At 52.8% G+C, this 16251-nt stretch overlaps 1 protein-coding gene across 3 annotated transcripts in view; it reads right to left on the reverse strand.

Annotated features, from left to right (window-relative positions):
* Positions 1-16219, reverse strand: part of PXDC1 (PX domain containing 1) — a 29789-nt gene extending 13570 nt beyond the window's left edge. For all 3 annotated transcript variants that reach the window (XM_021696910.2, XM_021696911.1, XM_021696912.1), the window contains exons 1-3: positions 15291-16219; positions 1220-1311; positions 319-436 (exon numbers count right to left, since the gene is read on the reverse strand). In XM_021696910.2, coding sequence (XP_021552585.1) covers positions 319-436; positions 1220-1311; positions 15291-15546 — 466 coding nt within the window. In that variant the 5' untranslated portion in view covers positions 15547-16219. The remainder of the gene's footprint in view (positions 1-318; positions 437-1219; positions 1312-15290) is intronic.
* Between the last annotated feature and the right edge of the window lie 32 nt (positions 16220-16251).

Genomic DNA, 16251 nt, shown 5'->3' on the forward strand with positions numbered 1-16251 from the left:
ACTCCTGATTGCAGTCGTTCACTTCCCAATGCCTCATTAATGTGTTCATCAGGACACTGTTTCTTAAGAAAGTTCCAATTGATATACCGAGTTACTCCCTTTGGATATTGGAGAAGTGTAAACTGTAGGTCGGTGGGTGGAAAACACCTGTTTCATGAAAATCAGGTAACAGCCTCCACCCACTCTTATCATTCTTTTGGATCCTCTTTCTGGATCCCAAGGGTAGAAGGTGTGCCCAGCGAACTGGGAGGGCTTCCGGAAAACCACGGCCATCCACGGCAGGACCTGGCCTCCCCACACCTTCCCTGTAGCTCTTACCTGATATTTTCACCGGACTCTGAAAGCTGGGTTGAATTTTATGTACGTTGTCATTTTTTAACACCTGATCCAAAGGAGATCTTTCAAAGAAGGTGAGCACAACTTCTGACCTGGAATACTGAGAATAAGTGCGTTAATGACTAAACTTGAATCCTCCCTGGAGGTGACCTCGTGTGAGGCGAACGCCCCTGCGCTGTTCAGATGCTCGGCAGGACAGTGTGGCTCGGGGGGCCACACTGATGAGGCTGCAGTCATGGCCCACCTTTCACTTACTAATGTTCCCACGTGGCAAAAATGCAAGGCCCCAGGGACGGACAGGATGGGGTGAATGGAAGCAATGGTGAGATTTTCTGAGCGCTTGGTATATGCCAGGGTTTCGCACACTTTCCCTTCACCATTTGATAGATTGTCAGTGTACTGACTTTCCCCATTTGCAGAGGAGGAAGTGGACCCCACGGGAGCGAAGTGGGCCCCAAGTCCACCCAGGGTCTCAAACACCACTCCACACAAAGCTTGCCAACTTCATTTAAAGGCCATCTGCCAATGTGGATGCTAACACTCTCCTTGGCTCCCATGCACCTTCTTCCAAAACACCCTCTGCAAGACCGGTGGGCTTCTGAGCGGAGGCAAGAGAGCAAAGACCATGGCAGTGGACAGACCATGTCTCTTCCTACTCAGCACCTCCTTGGCCCCTTACTTCCACTTCTTACCAAGGAGAAAACAATGGAGCCGAAGGAGCCCACAAAAGTCTTCCTTTCCCCTGGTTGTATCTGCCCCTCCCCAAGGCCTGATACGTCCAGGGAGGGAGCAAGCAAGTAAGTGAGCAAGTGCATTGGTTATCTGGAAGCTGGCAGGATGCATTCCGAGCTCCCACCCCCAGCCCTGAGCAGATCGTACTTACTTTGCACGGCATGCTTATGATGGTCTTTAGCAACTTCTCCACCTCATTAAGCCTGGTCTCTATATCGTGGGCATCCTTTATGGCCACCAGTCCTAGAATTGAGACAGAAAGCCTAAAGTCAAAAAAACAAAAACAAAAACAGAACCCAGACCAGGAAATGTGCTCCTAAACTAAACACAGAACAACAGCTATCCCATGACAAGGAGGCCACAGCCCAGCGTTCCCCCTCCCCCTAAGATGTCTGGGAGTATTTATTCAGCCCTACTCTGAAAGCCCTGCTCTCAACTCATTTATTTTTTTATTTTATTTTTTAAAGATTTTATTTATTTATTTGACAGAGAGAGACACAGCGAGAGAGGGAACAAGCAGGGGCAGTGGGGGAGGGAGAAGCGGGCTCCCCGCCGAGCAGGGAGCCCGATGCGGGGCTCGATCCCAGGACCCCGGGATCGTGACCCGAGCTGAAGGCAGACGCCCAACGACCGAGCCACCCAGGTGCCCCTCTCAACCTCATTTTAAGTTTCAGTGACCCAGTGAATGATTTACATGTGTGCTAGGGTGGATGATGCCCCCCCACACACACAAAAGGAGAAGTCTGGCAGGCTGGGGACAGCGGAATGAGTGGGGAAGGCAGGTGTAAGCCAGGGATCAAAGTCCCCTCTGAATGGGACAGTCTGGGCCAGCCCCGTGAACAGCCTGGACAAGCCAGGGGAGGTGGCCCACACCTGCCCAGCCCCAACCACACAGTGGAAGGGCTTGCTCAGCTGGCCACAGCTCACCTCACCACAGAGCATATGTAAATGGAGCCCATATTTAGACGAGTCATTTAAATGCTTGGGTTTGGAAGGGGGAAAGTCAGATCTTCACCCAGAAAAAGAACCAAAGTGGGTATGACTCACGGCATTTCAGGAATCTGAACATCTACCCTCGTTACACATAACAGGGGCCCCGAGTGGCTGTTGGGAAGGAGAGACTTTTGTTTGCAAACTACGACAGCTGGTGGCCTGGAGCCCTGGGTGTGCTTCTGTCTCCCGTGAGCAGGAAAGAACCCGGGTCTCCTCGTTTCGGTTTCTACACATCGGCGTCCTAGGGATGCGGGAATGACATTCCCCAGACACTGGCCTCTTGTCCATACTTCATGCCACCCAGCATGACGGTCCCCACGAGCCACGACCAAACCAGGCGCTGGGGTCATCCCAGAACTATGATCAGTTGCTGAGTCTAAGGTTCTCAGTTCTGGCTTGGTTTGGTTTTGCAGGAGAAAGGCTTGGTTTTCAGGCAATTCATCGACTGAGCCTACAGAAGTCATCGAGTTAATTTCCTAAACTACATGATTGAACACAGTCCCTGGAACCAGGGGCAGCCCCAAACACAGGGCGAGGACATGTCTGAACGCCCACGCTGTCGCAGGGGGGATCCTTCAAGCAGCCTGAGTCCCGGCCAAGGCCAGGAATGGTTCTCCCAACTTCCTAAAAGCACAGGCCGCCTCGGGTGTCAGAGGGGCTTGTCTGGGCCTGTCCGCGGGCCCAGGTGGCCAGCCAGCAGCTGGTCAGGGGGCAGGAGCCCAAAGCGGCTGGCTGGGCTGTGGCTCACCTGCTGAGCAACCTGGGGCCTCTGTCCACATGGCCCAGGCACACACCCCAGCATGACACCCCAGCAGTCACCAGAGAAAGGGACCGGGCCTTCTCTACCTTCTCCCCTCTTCCTTGGGTTACCAGGCCCCACCACACTACCCTGCACATTCTGAAGAGCAGAGAAAAGAAAGGAAAGAGTGCCAGATGCTCAGGATGCTTTTTCCCCAGGCCCTGAATTCCTTGCTTGGAAATACACACACACACACGCGCGTGCGTGCATGCTTTGCACAAAAATGCTTTCATCTTCTGCTTGCTACAAGGGAGTCTACACAGGAAAGATGCCCAGTGCAAAACCCTCTGGAAAATTGTTTTTAAAGAGAGGACAATTAAATAAATCGTCCCCACCGAACGCTTCTTTATTCTAGGATGAACAAAACTATTATTCAAGTTCAACTTTCATTACCTCTAGAATACAAGTTTTAAATGAATCAAGTTGATGACACGGTGGTTGTATTTTTATATTCTGTAGGTACATCTGGAGGAAGATTAGCCTCTTAGATGATCAATGCATGCAGCATATGTATACCCATTTTATAGGATATAAATCATAACTGAACAATCTTAAGTTAGTAAATTTGTAATTCTTGCATTTTTGCCTTAGTGACATATTTTTGGGTACATCTTTGATTTAACTAATGTTCAGCCCACAGTTGGGTTTATAACCTCAATATATATAGTCAGATAAATACATTCTGCTCTATATTGATCTTTTTTTTTTTTTAGGATGGCTTGATTTAGCAAATAAAACAGGACACCAAGTTAAATATGAATTTCAGATAAGCAGTGAATAATGCAATAGTATGGATAGACTTATACTAAAAAATTATTCACCGTTTATCTGAAATGCAAACTTAACTTGGTGTTCTGTATTTTATCTGGCAGCCCTATCTTCCTGGTAGGGTATTCTATTTTCCAGAACAAAGTATAAAAAGGCTAGAAGTACCCTCCCTGATCGACCCCAGCCCACCTTATAACCAGCTCTGTGCCCTGAGACTCCCCATACCCTTCTGCCAACCTCAAAGGTCCACACTACCCAAACACAAACCCCTGCCCTCCCCACCCCTCCAGGCTCACAGGTGGGAACATCGCACTCATCCCTTAAGGGGTGGGCGCATGCCATCTGTTCTGTGAAGCCTTCCGCACATCCGAAGAGGGAACTCAAGCTGCCTCTGGTCTCCCAGAGAACTTTCCTGACCTCTGCAGTATTCACTGCTCAGCATTGTGACTGTTCCTGGGCCCGCAGATCTCCCCAAGCCCACCGTGTGCAAACCTGAGGGGAGCAGGTGTCTCTGTTCCTCTCACTGTTATTGTCAGCCAGCACAGGGCCTGACTCATGCAGGGGTTTCGATGTTTACTGGCTGTTTGTTGATTAATTAAAGTTGCAAAAGAGGGCACAGAAGTCAAGCATTAGTGATTTCCGTGGGTGTGCTCCATCTTGCCCCATGGGATAGTAACCCTAACTCATGCTTCTCAGCACCATGCTCAGCCAGCCCCCCACCAGAACCTGCTGCCAACCAGCTCGAGGTCACAGGCCTGACAGCCAAGTGGCATCGTGTGTCAGTCATCAGCCATGCCGGCTTGATTTTATTTGTGGAAGTGTGCAGAACCATACCGCTTCCTTTGACCTGTCTTTATGTTCCTGAACGCCAGCCAGATGGTACTCCTTGGAAATGTAAACATGCCCCCAAACAAAAGGAGGCTCTGGAAATTTAACCAGGCAAAGGAAGATGCCAGAATCCCTCGCTGCAAGAACAGAAATGACAGGTGACTGCTTTTTAGCTGGGTCATACTTTATCATTTGCTTCTCCATCCTGGCTTCTCGGGTGACAATCAAGCTGACAATGTGGATCAGCTTCCTTACGATGCTGTCCTCCTTTCTCTAAGGAGAGGCATCCACCAGGAGACAACCAGCACTGGCCTCTTCCCCAGCAGGGGCCTCAGCTAATCAAAGGCGGAGGGATTCAGGAAATGATGGATTCAGCTGAACGCTGTGAAACCCGCCTAACAGCAGCAGATACCTCAGCCACCACCACCAACCAGAGCTCAGAGCGCAGCTAGCCCCCCAACACCCCACACACGGGCATGAAAGAATCACTACCCTCCAAGTGGCTCCCTGCAGCCTAGCCTTTCCCTTCACTCTGGGGCCCCGGACATCACCCTTCTCAATGGTTTTAAAAGTGCCTCCCATCAAAAGATGGCTACCTTACATGCGTTAGGAAAATATTTTTAAGAAAGACAAACCCACAACGGCCACAGTGCAAATATAAACTAAATCTTCATTTTAAAATTTCATACGCACAGGGGTTCCTTCCTTCAGACTTCTCGGTTTCATAATGGGTGGAAAATTTAGACACCTACGGCGAGACCCAAAATGATTATAAATTCTCAAAACGTGACAGCGCTGAAAGGTGAAGTTGCGAACAGAACATGCACGTGGGACATTGTATTACTTTTCAGGGGCAGGTGGCAAGAACCGAGCTCATGAAGGACTGCTACCCCAAACAGATTATACGAGCTCACGAAGGACTGCTACCCCAAACAGATTATATGAGCTCATGAAGGACTGCTACCCCAAACAGATTATACGTACTGGGGTTTCCTTCTACCCTACCTGCTGTCTTTTTCCTTTGTGACCCAACAGCTTTGGTATTTAATGGCTGGTAAAGCTTCTTCAAATAGGAACTGTTGACAGTAAATAATACTTTTAAAACTTATTTTCAAAAATAGGCTTAAATACAATAACCTAAATACTTTTGGCTTTTATGTTCCAAATATTGTGGATGGAATGAGAATTGTGTGGGGAGCTTGTCTGACTCCGTTTTCCTATCTGTGATGGTAATAACAAAAACTGTAGGCTGGCAAATGGTTGTGATGCTGCACAGTTGAACAGAAAAACTAGCGCATCTATTGGTTATGAGACTGTCATTCCAGAAGTAGCCAGCAGGGGGTGCTAGCACTCTGTGGAACCAACTGGGTTTAGCGTAGAAGTAGACTCAGAAGACTTCACAGCCCCTGGAAATTTTTCTAATTTCTGATAAAGCATAATCACTAATATAACCTCCATTTGTAAAATTTCACTCTACCCAGTTTGTGATGTGGAAATTTTAACCAGATTAGCCTCAAACAAGTAAAGATTTGAATCTGAAAGACGGATAACACATGATTACATATCAATTACGGTGTGCTGATTTAAATATATTTGGGGGCCAAAAATCAGCCTAGAGCAGCCAGGGTGCCCGCCCTTTCTTTCTAAACTACTTTAGCATTGAAAATTGAGAAACTAAAATGTGATTCTGTCATTTTTAGAATTAGCTTTTTTTTTTTCTTTTTAAAGATTATTTATTTATTTGACAGAGAGAGGGAGCTCAAGCAGGGGGAGCGGCAGAGGGAGAGGGAGAAGCAGACTCCCTGCTGAGCAGGGAGCCAGACATGGGGCTCAATCCCAGGACCCTGGGATCATGACCTGAGCTGAAGGCAGATGCTTAACTTACTGAGCCACCCAGGTGCCCCCAGGATTAGCTTCTTTATGCAAACACAAACACCTGACTTATTCTTGGAACCGAAACTGAACATGCTGGAGTCAGCACAAAGACTTATCAGTGAGAACAAACTTAAACAAACCAGTTTCCTAACCTCAGAAACCCTGGGTCCAAAGTCCCACATTTTCAGTAAGTGGAAGCTTTGGGATGAACACCTCTGGTAACTGTGCCAGGCTTCCTCCATGGCTGGACTCTGGAGGTCGGAATCTAACCTGAGTGCCTTCTGCCATCATTCCTGAAATAAAGACAAGGTGCCTCTTGGATCAACTGGTAAGGAAGAATGTCCTTTTCAAAGCACATTAAGAAGTGCCCATTACCCCCAAGAACACATCTCTTAGAGGAGACTCACACAATAGTGCCCTAGGGAAATTTTCTGTAAAGCGAACTTTCAAATTGAGTCAAATAATAAATTAGGTTTAAAGATTTCCTTCTCCATTTAATAAATGTGTCCATCAGCACACCGTACAGCAAGGCAGATGGCTTGGGTGAGGCGAGGAATGCAGGGTCATCTTGCATGCATAAGAAATAGGTATTCTTTAAAGGTGGCCCGTAATAAGAATTTTAGAAGCAAAATATTTTAAATCTTCTAGGGAAATTTTCAATGCTGATTTCCTAAGTACCTGTTTTCTAAATAGGTAGCCGACATTCAAGAAGTGGAAAGTAAGAAATGATGTGCTTGAGAGCATAAGGGAGCTGGTTCTTCAGTGCACACATAAGTGTCCCAGTGGGAGTCCTAACTCCCAGGGAGCCCGTGGTTCCTCTACTCTAGGCAGGTCTCCCCGTTCCATGTGTGGGGTGTCACGTAGCATTTCTGGAAGGACAGAAAGCCCGTTTCCCCCTCGCTCCCGGCGAGGTTCACCCTCCCACCTTCCCTGCATTAGGCTGCCCACTTTGGCGATGCTCACACCCAGCTGTAAAAGGTGGGAGCTGCTGGGTATTAATTTCTCCTCTGCATCTTTCCGAGAATGAAAAGCAGGGCAGAGAAAAGAGCAGGAGGACATAGAAGAGGCAGAGAAGAAACAGCACTTCCCAGAGGATCCAAGAAGGGGCTCAGAGGAGAAGATCCTCCTTTCTCTGCTTCTTCCTGCACCTACGAGGTGCCCCTTGAATGATGTGTTCTTTAATCAGCAGGAGAGAAAAGAGTGCCAGACTCCAACATACTGCCCTTCCCCACTCCCTCCTTTCCTGAGCCTCTTCATTATCCTCTCCCAATAAAAGCACAATTCCCTTACTGAACTTCCCACTTAATGCATTTCAGAAGCCACTCCCACAGCTAGTCTGTCCTGGAACATCAAAGGTATTTAGGGCACACCATCACCTGCTAGGCTTGCAAAACAGGAAGCACGCATTCACCCACTCATCCTAAACTACCCAGTGGCTCCCACTCAGTGCCGGGCACCCTATCGCGTGGTGGGGGGGACGGGGCTGGAAAGACAGATGGACCCCGGGCTCCCCAAGAGCTTTCCCGCTAGCCAGGGCAAACACTGACCACAAAGAGCAGGGTGTCACCTGGGGGGCCAGGAAGACTCACAGCAGGGGGACCACCCTCGCCAGGGTCAGAGGTCTGAAGGGTGAGCAGATACAGGGGCCCAGGGAGGGAGGAGAGGAGCAGGGAGTGGGGTCAGGAAGTGTGGAGGCCCTAAGGAGGCCCGACAAACTACATTAAGGGGTTTACCCACAGTGGGCACTGGGGAGTCTTGGCTTCCCATGTAGGCTCTGCTCACAGGAACTCTACCCACATGGCAGTTGTATTTCTTCGAGTAATATATATATAGTCACCCTAAGCTTCCACAGTAATCTCTGCCTTGTGAAATTGCCCCCTGGAGCACAGTCCCCAAACCTGACCCCTGCCAAGCACCAAATTCTAGTTTCTGGATCGGCAAAGCCACAGGCCTCGTCCGCAGGGTCCCACTGAGGTATGTAACTGTGGTGGCCCCCTTTGTGGGCTCCCTCTTTTAGCCTGGGCAGGGGCCGTCACCATTCCTGCCTCCTAGGGACCCGAGGATGGGGTGGGGGGGTTCCCCGGGGAGAGGATGCGGTCAGGAGCAGCAGGTGGACGACTCTCGGTGAGGATGCTGTGTGTCCAAGAGCAAAGCGCAGAAGCTCTAGGGACCCGTGCTGAGTCCAAAGCCCGCAGCTCTCAGGTCTCAGGTGTCCAGCCTGGTTCTGTGACTGTCAGAGCTTGGGCCCTCCAGCAGCTCTGCTGGGATATCATCATACGATTTCATCAATCAGGCACCTGGGACTTGGGGAGCTAAGCTGAAGTCACTGCACAGTAGCAGGGGACAGAGCAGGCCTCTGTGTGCTTCCAGAGCCTTCCACCACTCAGCCTGAGCCTCCCACACGGGGACCGTGAGATATCCCCAGGGGAGTCACTATGACCCTGACCCCTCCCACCTGGCCCCGGTGTCCCCAGGTGAGTCCCCAGTCTTGCAGGGCCTGGAGGATTTTCTCCCGCAGGAAGCAGGATGGGCTTCTGCTGGGATTAAGATACTTTTTGTAAAAGTTTTAATCACATGTTATTCCTCCCCTCCTCCCTCTCTACCCTCTGTCCAATTACTGCTCATCAGATTTTTCCTGCTGATTCTAAGTTACGTATTGGCAAAGGGTGATTAAGATGTTTTGTTCTTACAACAAATATGAAAGCTTGCCAGTATAAATTAGCCGCAGAGCTAGGTGGCTCCTTTCACGGTCATGACTCGATTTGGGGGGCGGGTGAGGAGGGCGGCCTGGAGGTGTCTGTCTGGAGAATCGCATCATCCAGCACGTGGGTCTGTCCTCTTATCACTGAAGAGAGGCCATAGTCGGGCTAGTCGGGCCAGCAAAGAATGGTGTACAGGCCCCTCTGCCCTGCTTCGTCCCCCCACCCTCACCCCTCAAGGGGAGGATGCAGATCAGGTCATCCTGGGAGCTTCTCAGCCTGTTCCAGGACATGGGGACCATTTTGTAGTGATGACAACCAAAAGTGTCCAGTGGATGCCTAGTGTCACCCAAGAAAGTAAAAGTGAACACAAATACCAATAAAAAGGGACTTCAGAGGACCAGCAACACCAACCACCGGTCCAGACGCGCTCCTCAGTTTACTGTTTCCGCACTCCCTCCCCAGGACGGCACAGAGGGGGCCCAGGGCAGCGGAGTCTACCGTGAGGCCACACGGGGCAAATGCATGTGGGGCTCATACTCACTACCAGTCTGTCCTCCCTGTCCCGAATCCCACCTCACTCCATGCTGAGCTTTGCTGAGAAGTGGCAAACTGATCAAACCCCCATTATTTCACTTGCGAGGCGCTGTCACCTTCCACTGGCTTTCAAATCTACCCTCTCCTTGACTCTTCACCACACAGGAACATCCTTCGCCTTTTGGAAAAGTGTTTGTAGAAACAGCAGAGACACATGAGGCCCAGACCTGTTTTAGAAGGGAAGGGGACCCGTGTCCCTGCAGGCCCGCCCGAGGGCAGCCAGGAGGCCACCAGGAGGCTCGAGAAGCAGGCCAAGTTTCTCCCCCGGAATTTGGAGGAAAGTAACCGTGACCTAGAAGCAAGCCACCTAACCACCTGTGTCAGTTTCTGGCTGGCTCCTTCTCTAGCTGAGAGGTGAGGTCGGGTCACCTGGGGTCCCCCGGCACAGTCCGAGATCTGATGGGATGAGATCACAGGACCAAGAACCAATTCAGCCATAGGGCCACTTGCAGAGAAAGGAGAAGGCCCCGGAGCACCAGGAAAGGAAATGGCAACAAAGCCCGGTGCACATTGGGGAAGCAAGATAAAACAGAAGGCAGAGAGAGGAGAGCAGGCTAAGTGGGGGCGGACACGGGGGTGTTGGACTGGGACGGCATGCTGCCCCCCGGGCCTGGGAAAAGCGCACGCACCACGGATCTAGAAGAGCTTCAAAAATACATCTGTGAATCAGAAATCCCCAAATCCCCGTGGGAAGTGAAAGCTACCCCTGTCCGAAGGGGCAGGATGCCCTAAAGTGAAGCACTGCAGGGGCTGGGGGGTGGGGAGCAGTGTCGGAGCAAAGGGCAGAGCCACACCCAGCAGGCAGGAACAGAGCTTCTCCCCTGCAGTCCATGTGAGAATCAGTGGGCAGGCTCAGGGCCTGGGAGCATGGTCTGGGCTGTGGGAGCTGGGCAAGCAAATCTGCGTCCAGCCCTTTCTGGTTCTCTCCTGGATGCCTTAACTCCGGTCCTCAGAATCTCAAATCTAAGCCCACACCATTTACGTGTATGCAGGTAGATTAATGTCCTTGGTGATAAAGGTGAACATGGACCTGGACGCTAGCAGCACGCCCAGGCCCTCAAAGACCCGACCTCATTTGGAGAAAATGCTAAAATACCACATTCAAGCTGGGGCCCTCCACCAGCCCTCCTGCAGGCTCCCCCACCCCTCCCAGTGAACGGCAAGTTCCACTTCTCAGGCTGAAAGCTGTAGCAGGCCCTGACCCTCCTTTACTCCCACATCGGGTCCCTCAGGAAATCTCCTGCCTCTCCCTGCCAGACACATCAGTGTTTGACCACTTCTCGCACTTGCTCTGCTGCACCTGGCCCCACAGCCTAGCACCTGTCCCTCATCTCACTGCCTCCGCCGTGTCCCCCTCCAGTCTTTCTCAGCACAGCAGCTCAGATCTGCCCAGTCCCTCCTCCGTGATCACCTACTCTCCACATCCTTCTCCCCGCTCCAGCCATGATGGCCTCCTCCTCCTCCCTCCTGGAAGCCACCAGTCCTATGCTGGCCTCAGGGCCTTTGCTCTTGCTCTTGTGCTGCCTAGAATGCTTGCTTCCCTAGGTATTGACAAAGTGGCTTGTTCCCTTCCTTCCTTCAGGTCTGGACTCAAAGGTCACTTCCTTTGAGACTTTCTGGAGAACCTCATCTGAAAGTTAACTCCTCCCCCTAGAAGTCATAGCCCCTTTCCTTGCTTACTTTTTTCCTTCTGAATGTTTATCACTATCTAACATATGATTTATTTATCTTTGTTTATGTTTGGACTTCTGCCAACCACAATATGAGAATCATGAGGGCAGGAATTTTGGGGGGTCTCTTTTGATCACTGCCGTGTCTCCACCACCTAGAACGATGCCTGGTACATAGCAAGCACCCAGCAGATACTCACTGCAAGAATGAATATGAAACCAAAATGTTGGATTTCACAGTAATCAAGAATCAAAGATCACCTGACTACTTGGGAAATAGGATCTCTTGCTGGAGTGGTGACCAGGATGGCTCAGACTTCACAAGGCCTGGAATTGGTGCTATTAAAAAAAAAAAATCAAAATAGTCAAAGAGCCCCAAACAGTCAGTCAGAGAGTCTGCATGTTTATGTTTTAATGTGTAAGAGATGTAAGAGACGGAACAGGCAGGAGACCCTGACCACGGTCAGGAAACCCAGACCACGTAAGTATTATGCGGAGGGAATTCTGGTTCAAGACTCAGCCCCACTGGTGTAGGGTGTAGAAAAACCAAAAGGAACCCCTTGGTCACTCAGAGATAATATCCACAGGAAGCAGCTGTCTCCATCTCTTTGGGTTGGGGCACCAGAAAGGATGGGTGAGTACCTCAGATCCAGAGGAAGAAGAGGGTGAGGTGGGAAGCCAAGACTCTAAGAAAAAAGGATGGAGGAGGACAGAAGCAGGACTAGTCCTGAGGTCAGCCTTGCCCAAGAGAAGGCCAGGAAGGTGAGTGAGCGAGGTCCCCCCACTCGTGCAGGGCCCGAAGCACCTTTAGACGTGTGTCACTGTGAAACATTCAAGGCCATGGACGGTCCCTGAGCCTAACACCACAGTGTGTGTGCCAAAGGGAAAGAAAACCACATTCTCTCCACATAAACACCCTCCCCCACTGCAAGACTTGAGGGACTAAGAAAAAGGGCTCAGCAACCCTTTAAAATCGGAGGGTGAGATGAACCATGAGAGACTATGGACTCCAAGAAACAAAATGAGGGTTCTAGAGAGGAGGGGTTGGGGGGATGGGTTAGCCTGGTGATGGGCATTAAGGAGGGCACGTTCTGCATGGAGCACTGGGTGTTATACGCAAACAATGAAGCGTGGAACACTACGTCAAAAACTAATGATGTATGGTGATGAACATAATATAATAAAATTAAATTAAATTTAAAAAAAAATGCCAGTGGGGGCTAAGGCTTTCATGCCCCGTGAGGGTGCTCAGTCAGACATTTATAAGAGCTCCCAGCCTGCTGCAGCACGAGCTCCGAAACCCAGATCTGCTCACAAAGCTTGTTAATAAAAGTAGAGGGCACAAATCTAACCCAGCCCAGAAGGATTTCAATAAATTTCAAGCGAGGGAATCTGATGGGGAATTATACCGAGGAAACCTGACATTTCCCATACAACACATGCATCCGCTTGCCTTTTGTATTTACAGTTTGTATATCCAGACAATCTTTTTATGCAAATAATAAATCCGCATGGAAGTCAGGTAGAATCTTCTCTTACGTTACTATTATGTATTTGATTCAGTGAACAATTTCCTGGACTTAAAAGAATCTAAGAAAGGAAAAGGGCTTCCCCTGGGATTCCACAACAAAACTCAAGGGGTGCCCTGGGGCAGCACCAGCTTGCCTCCATGCAGAAAATCAAGGACCGGGACAAAGAATTAAGGTCATCCCTTCCTCTGGCCCCATGGTCCCCCATCTACTCCCCTCCAGGGGGTGCTGGCCCAGCCCTCACAGAGGTCTCCGCTGAACAGGACTCCAGCCCAGGCAAAGGGGGCCAACAGTTCCAGTATAAAGCCCTTTCCACCCAATCACTGGTCCTCATCCTCAGCACCTCCCCACCCCCACCTCCACCAGCAGCAAGGCTAACACCCAGAACTAGTTTCTCCCTCCTTCAGATACTTGAGCAGCTCTCCTGTCCCTCTGAATCTTTTCTCCCTGCTAATCCCTCTCTTCCTAAACCTGTCTTCACTCTCTCTTCAGAGACTACACTTCAGGAACCCAGAACTGAGCCAGCACACTAGCATGAGCCATGAGCACAGGCGGGTCGGAGCCAGGGCGTGTGCAAGGCAGGTCGGGTGTCTCACACTCACCACCTTTCTGCTCCAGGCAAGTCTATTTCACTACCAGATCCCAGAGCTTCCCCACTGGCTACAACCCTTGCCTGGAGCCGCTGATGCTGAGGCTAACAGTAACAACTAGTATGTATGGAGGGCTTACTTACTATTACGAGACACTCTACTATGCATTTTAATCCTCACCAAAAAGAAAAAAAAAAGTAGGACTATTACTCTGTTACAGGGGAAGAGCCCAATTCCAGCCCATCTGCCTGCCTGGGGTCCCAGCTGAGCTGTGGCACCTGACCGGAGTGAGACCTGGCAAGGACAGGGAAGGGCATATGCCTCGGCCAGCCCTCAGGGGCTCTAATTTGTTAATGGCCAGCCTTATTCCAGAAACAATGTAACTCACTGAATTAAACATTGTTCCTTCATGCAAGCTTTCCTGGTTTGGGCATTCATTTGTTTAAAAACTACAACATACACACCCAAATAGCAAAGCCAAGGAAAACTGCTGCCATGCTTGAAATGACACTCAACTATCTCTGGAATGGCAATAAATGTGAGAATCTGGGGAGCAACGAGAAGCGTGAAAGGCAGGCCATCTCACTCAGGGCCTTCAAACTCGCTGGCTTTGGGAGCCTTTCCAAACGTTGTGTCTGCCAGAGGATGTGTCATGAGAACTGAGCTAATTATCCATATAATTCACACACTGGGGCGGGGGATCAGCAGGAGGAAGTAGAGGTTATCTTCAGACCTGAGGCAGACCAGCAGCTAAGGAGACTTGTTTGCGCCACCCTGGGCTTCAGCAGATGCCCCCCAAAGGTGCCACCAGGTCTGTTTAGAAGATTGTGGAAAGGAAGGCCTCTGGGTGAAGCGTGACCATTTTTTCCGAGCTGCAGGTGGTCACAGCCGAGTGGCGGGAGGGAAGAACTGCTCAGAGCCCTACAGACTTCCCGGGCCCCTTCTCCCCAGCCTTCTCCCGCTCCTCCCCCTTCTGGGCTCAACTTCAGCCTCTCTCACGCGCTTCCTTCCCTCTTCCAGCCGCCTCTCCTCCTGGCCTCCTAAGAGCAGCCGGTGGGATGGGCGTCAGCCTGGAGTAGGAAATGGGAAGCCACAGCGGTTCTCTGAGAACTCGAGTCCCCAGGAGCCTGCGCAGTCACAGGGCCAGGGAGGAGACGGGCCGCAGTTCATCAAACCCCAATGCAGTCCCACCCTAGGGGTGGGGACCTGGGCTCTCTCCCCTGCCGTCGGCAGCAGGGAGGCCCCTCCGGACGAGTGACAGAAGGCTGCGTGGCACCTCGGACTCGGGCTCCTCTGTCGCGGGAGACCAGAGGCGCAGCCCCTTCCAGCGGAGCACTCCGAGGGGGGAGGCTGCCAGACAAGACGCGACCCCAATCGGACACTGTTCTTAACTCTTCCCAAACATTTCACCAGCCCTCTCCTGTCGCTCTCGGGGCGGGGCAGGGGTCACAGCCGGCCCTCCCGAGGGTGAGGAGGGAGGGAGGGAGGCCGCCACTCCGGAGCAGGGGCTGGGTTGAGAGACCTGGGGGTCACCCCGACACTGGTCGCTGTACTGGTACTGGTCAGTGGCTCGTCCTTGGGGACAGTCGGGGCGCCCGTCTTGCCCATCTCCGCCTGGAGGGCCTCAGGGCTCCAAGAGCTGGCTCTTCGTCCTCCGACCACTGCCGCCCTGGGCGCCCTTCATTTGGGGGCGCAGATCTAAGCGTCCCCCGTCCCGTGCCAGGGACGGAGGGGAAAGCCGCAATCTCGGCTTCAGTAACTGCCCCTCCAGCCTGCATTGCACTGTAAAACGACCTCGCAACCACATCTCCCCGTAAGACTCCATCCGAGGCGCCCCCCCGTCTTCCCCCCCCCGGTGCCCGCGGCCCCCGAACCTTGCCGCAGCGGCACGCGCGCTAGCTCCGGCCGGTCCTCGGGGAAGGCGTCGCGGAGGCGCTGCCACAGGCGGCCGAGGTCCGCGAAGCTGCGGTGCAGGTAGAGCACGCTGCGGTCCGACCACTCCGTGCGGATCTCGAAGAACTCCTCCTCGTCGCCGCGCCGGCTGACGATGAGCCTGCGGATGCCGTTCACCCAGCAGCCGCGCACGAACATGTTCACAAGCGAGGTGCCCTCAAACACCGCCGAGGCCATGCCGCGGGCCGCGCATGCCCCCGCCTCCGGGGGCGCCTTCGGCCCCCGCCCGCTCTCCCGCCCGCTCGCCGGGCCGGGGGTCTGCCTGAGGTCTGCCGGGAGCCGGGATCGGGCCGGGATCTGTCCCGGGCCGGGGTGCGTCCGACGTCTCCGGGGCCGGGATCGGGCCGCCGCCGTGTGCCTGCGGTCTGCCCGGGACCGGGGTCTCTCCGTCGTCAGGGTCCGTCCGAGGTCTGTCGGGAGCCGGGAGCCGGGACCCGGCCGGGGTCTGCCTGCGGTCTGCCCGGGGCCGGGATCCGGCCGGAGTCCGCCGGGAGCCGCGGTCCGTCCGAGGTCTGTCCGGAGCCGGGGTCCGTCTGGCGGCGTCAAGGACCGGAGTCCGTCGTGACCCGGGTCTGTCCGGGGTCCGCCCCCGGCCTCCGCGCGCACTCGCGGGGAAGCGCGGCGACAAGTCGGTCGGGCCGGGCCAAGCTGTGTCTTTATAAGGCACTTCCCATCGCGGGCGGCGCGGTCGTCGACGTCGAGGCCGCCACCGCCGCCGCCTTCCTCCCTCCTCCGGGTGAGCGGACGCGCCGCGGGCTGCGAGCGGAGGGGGTGGCCTGGCCCGCCGCGCCCCGCGCCGCCCACGCGAAGCCCGCGCTGCTGGGGCAGCCGGCACCCCCGGCCGCCGGGAGCCGGCCCGAAACCCGAGCGCCGGGCCCCGCC

This window comes from Neomonachus schauinslandi, chromosome 8, assembly GCF_002201575.2.
Source record: "Neomonachus schauinslandi chromosome 8, ASM220157v2, whole genome shotgun sequence".
NCBI classification, from domain to species: domain Eukaryota; kingdom Metazoa; phylum Chordata; class Mammalia; order Carnivora; family Phocidae; genus Neomonachus; species Neomonachus schauinslandi.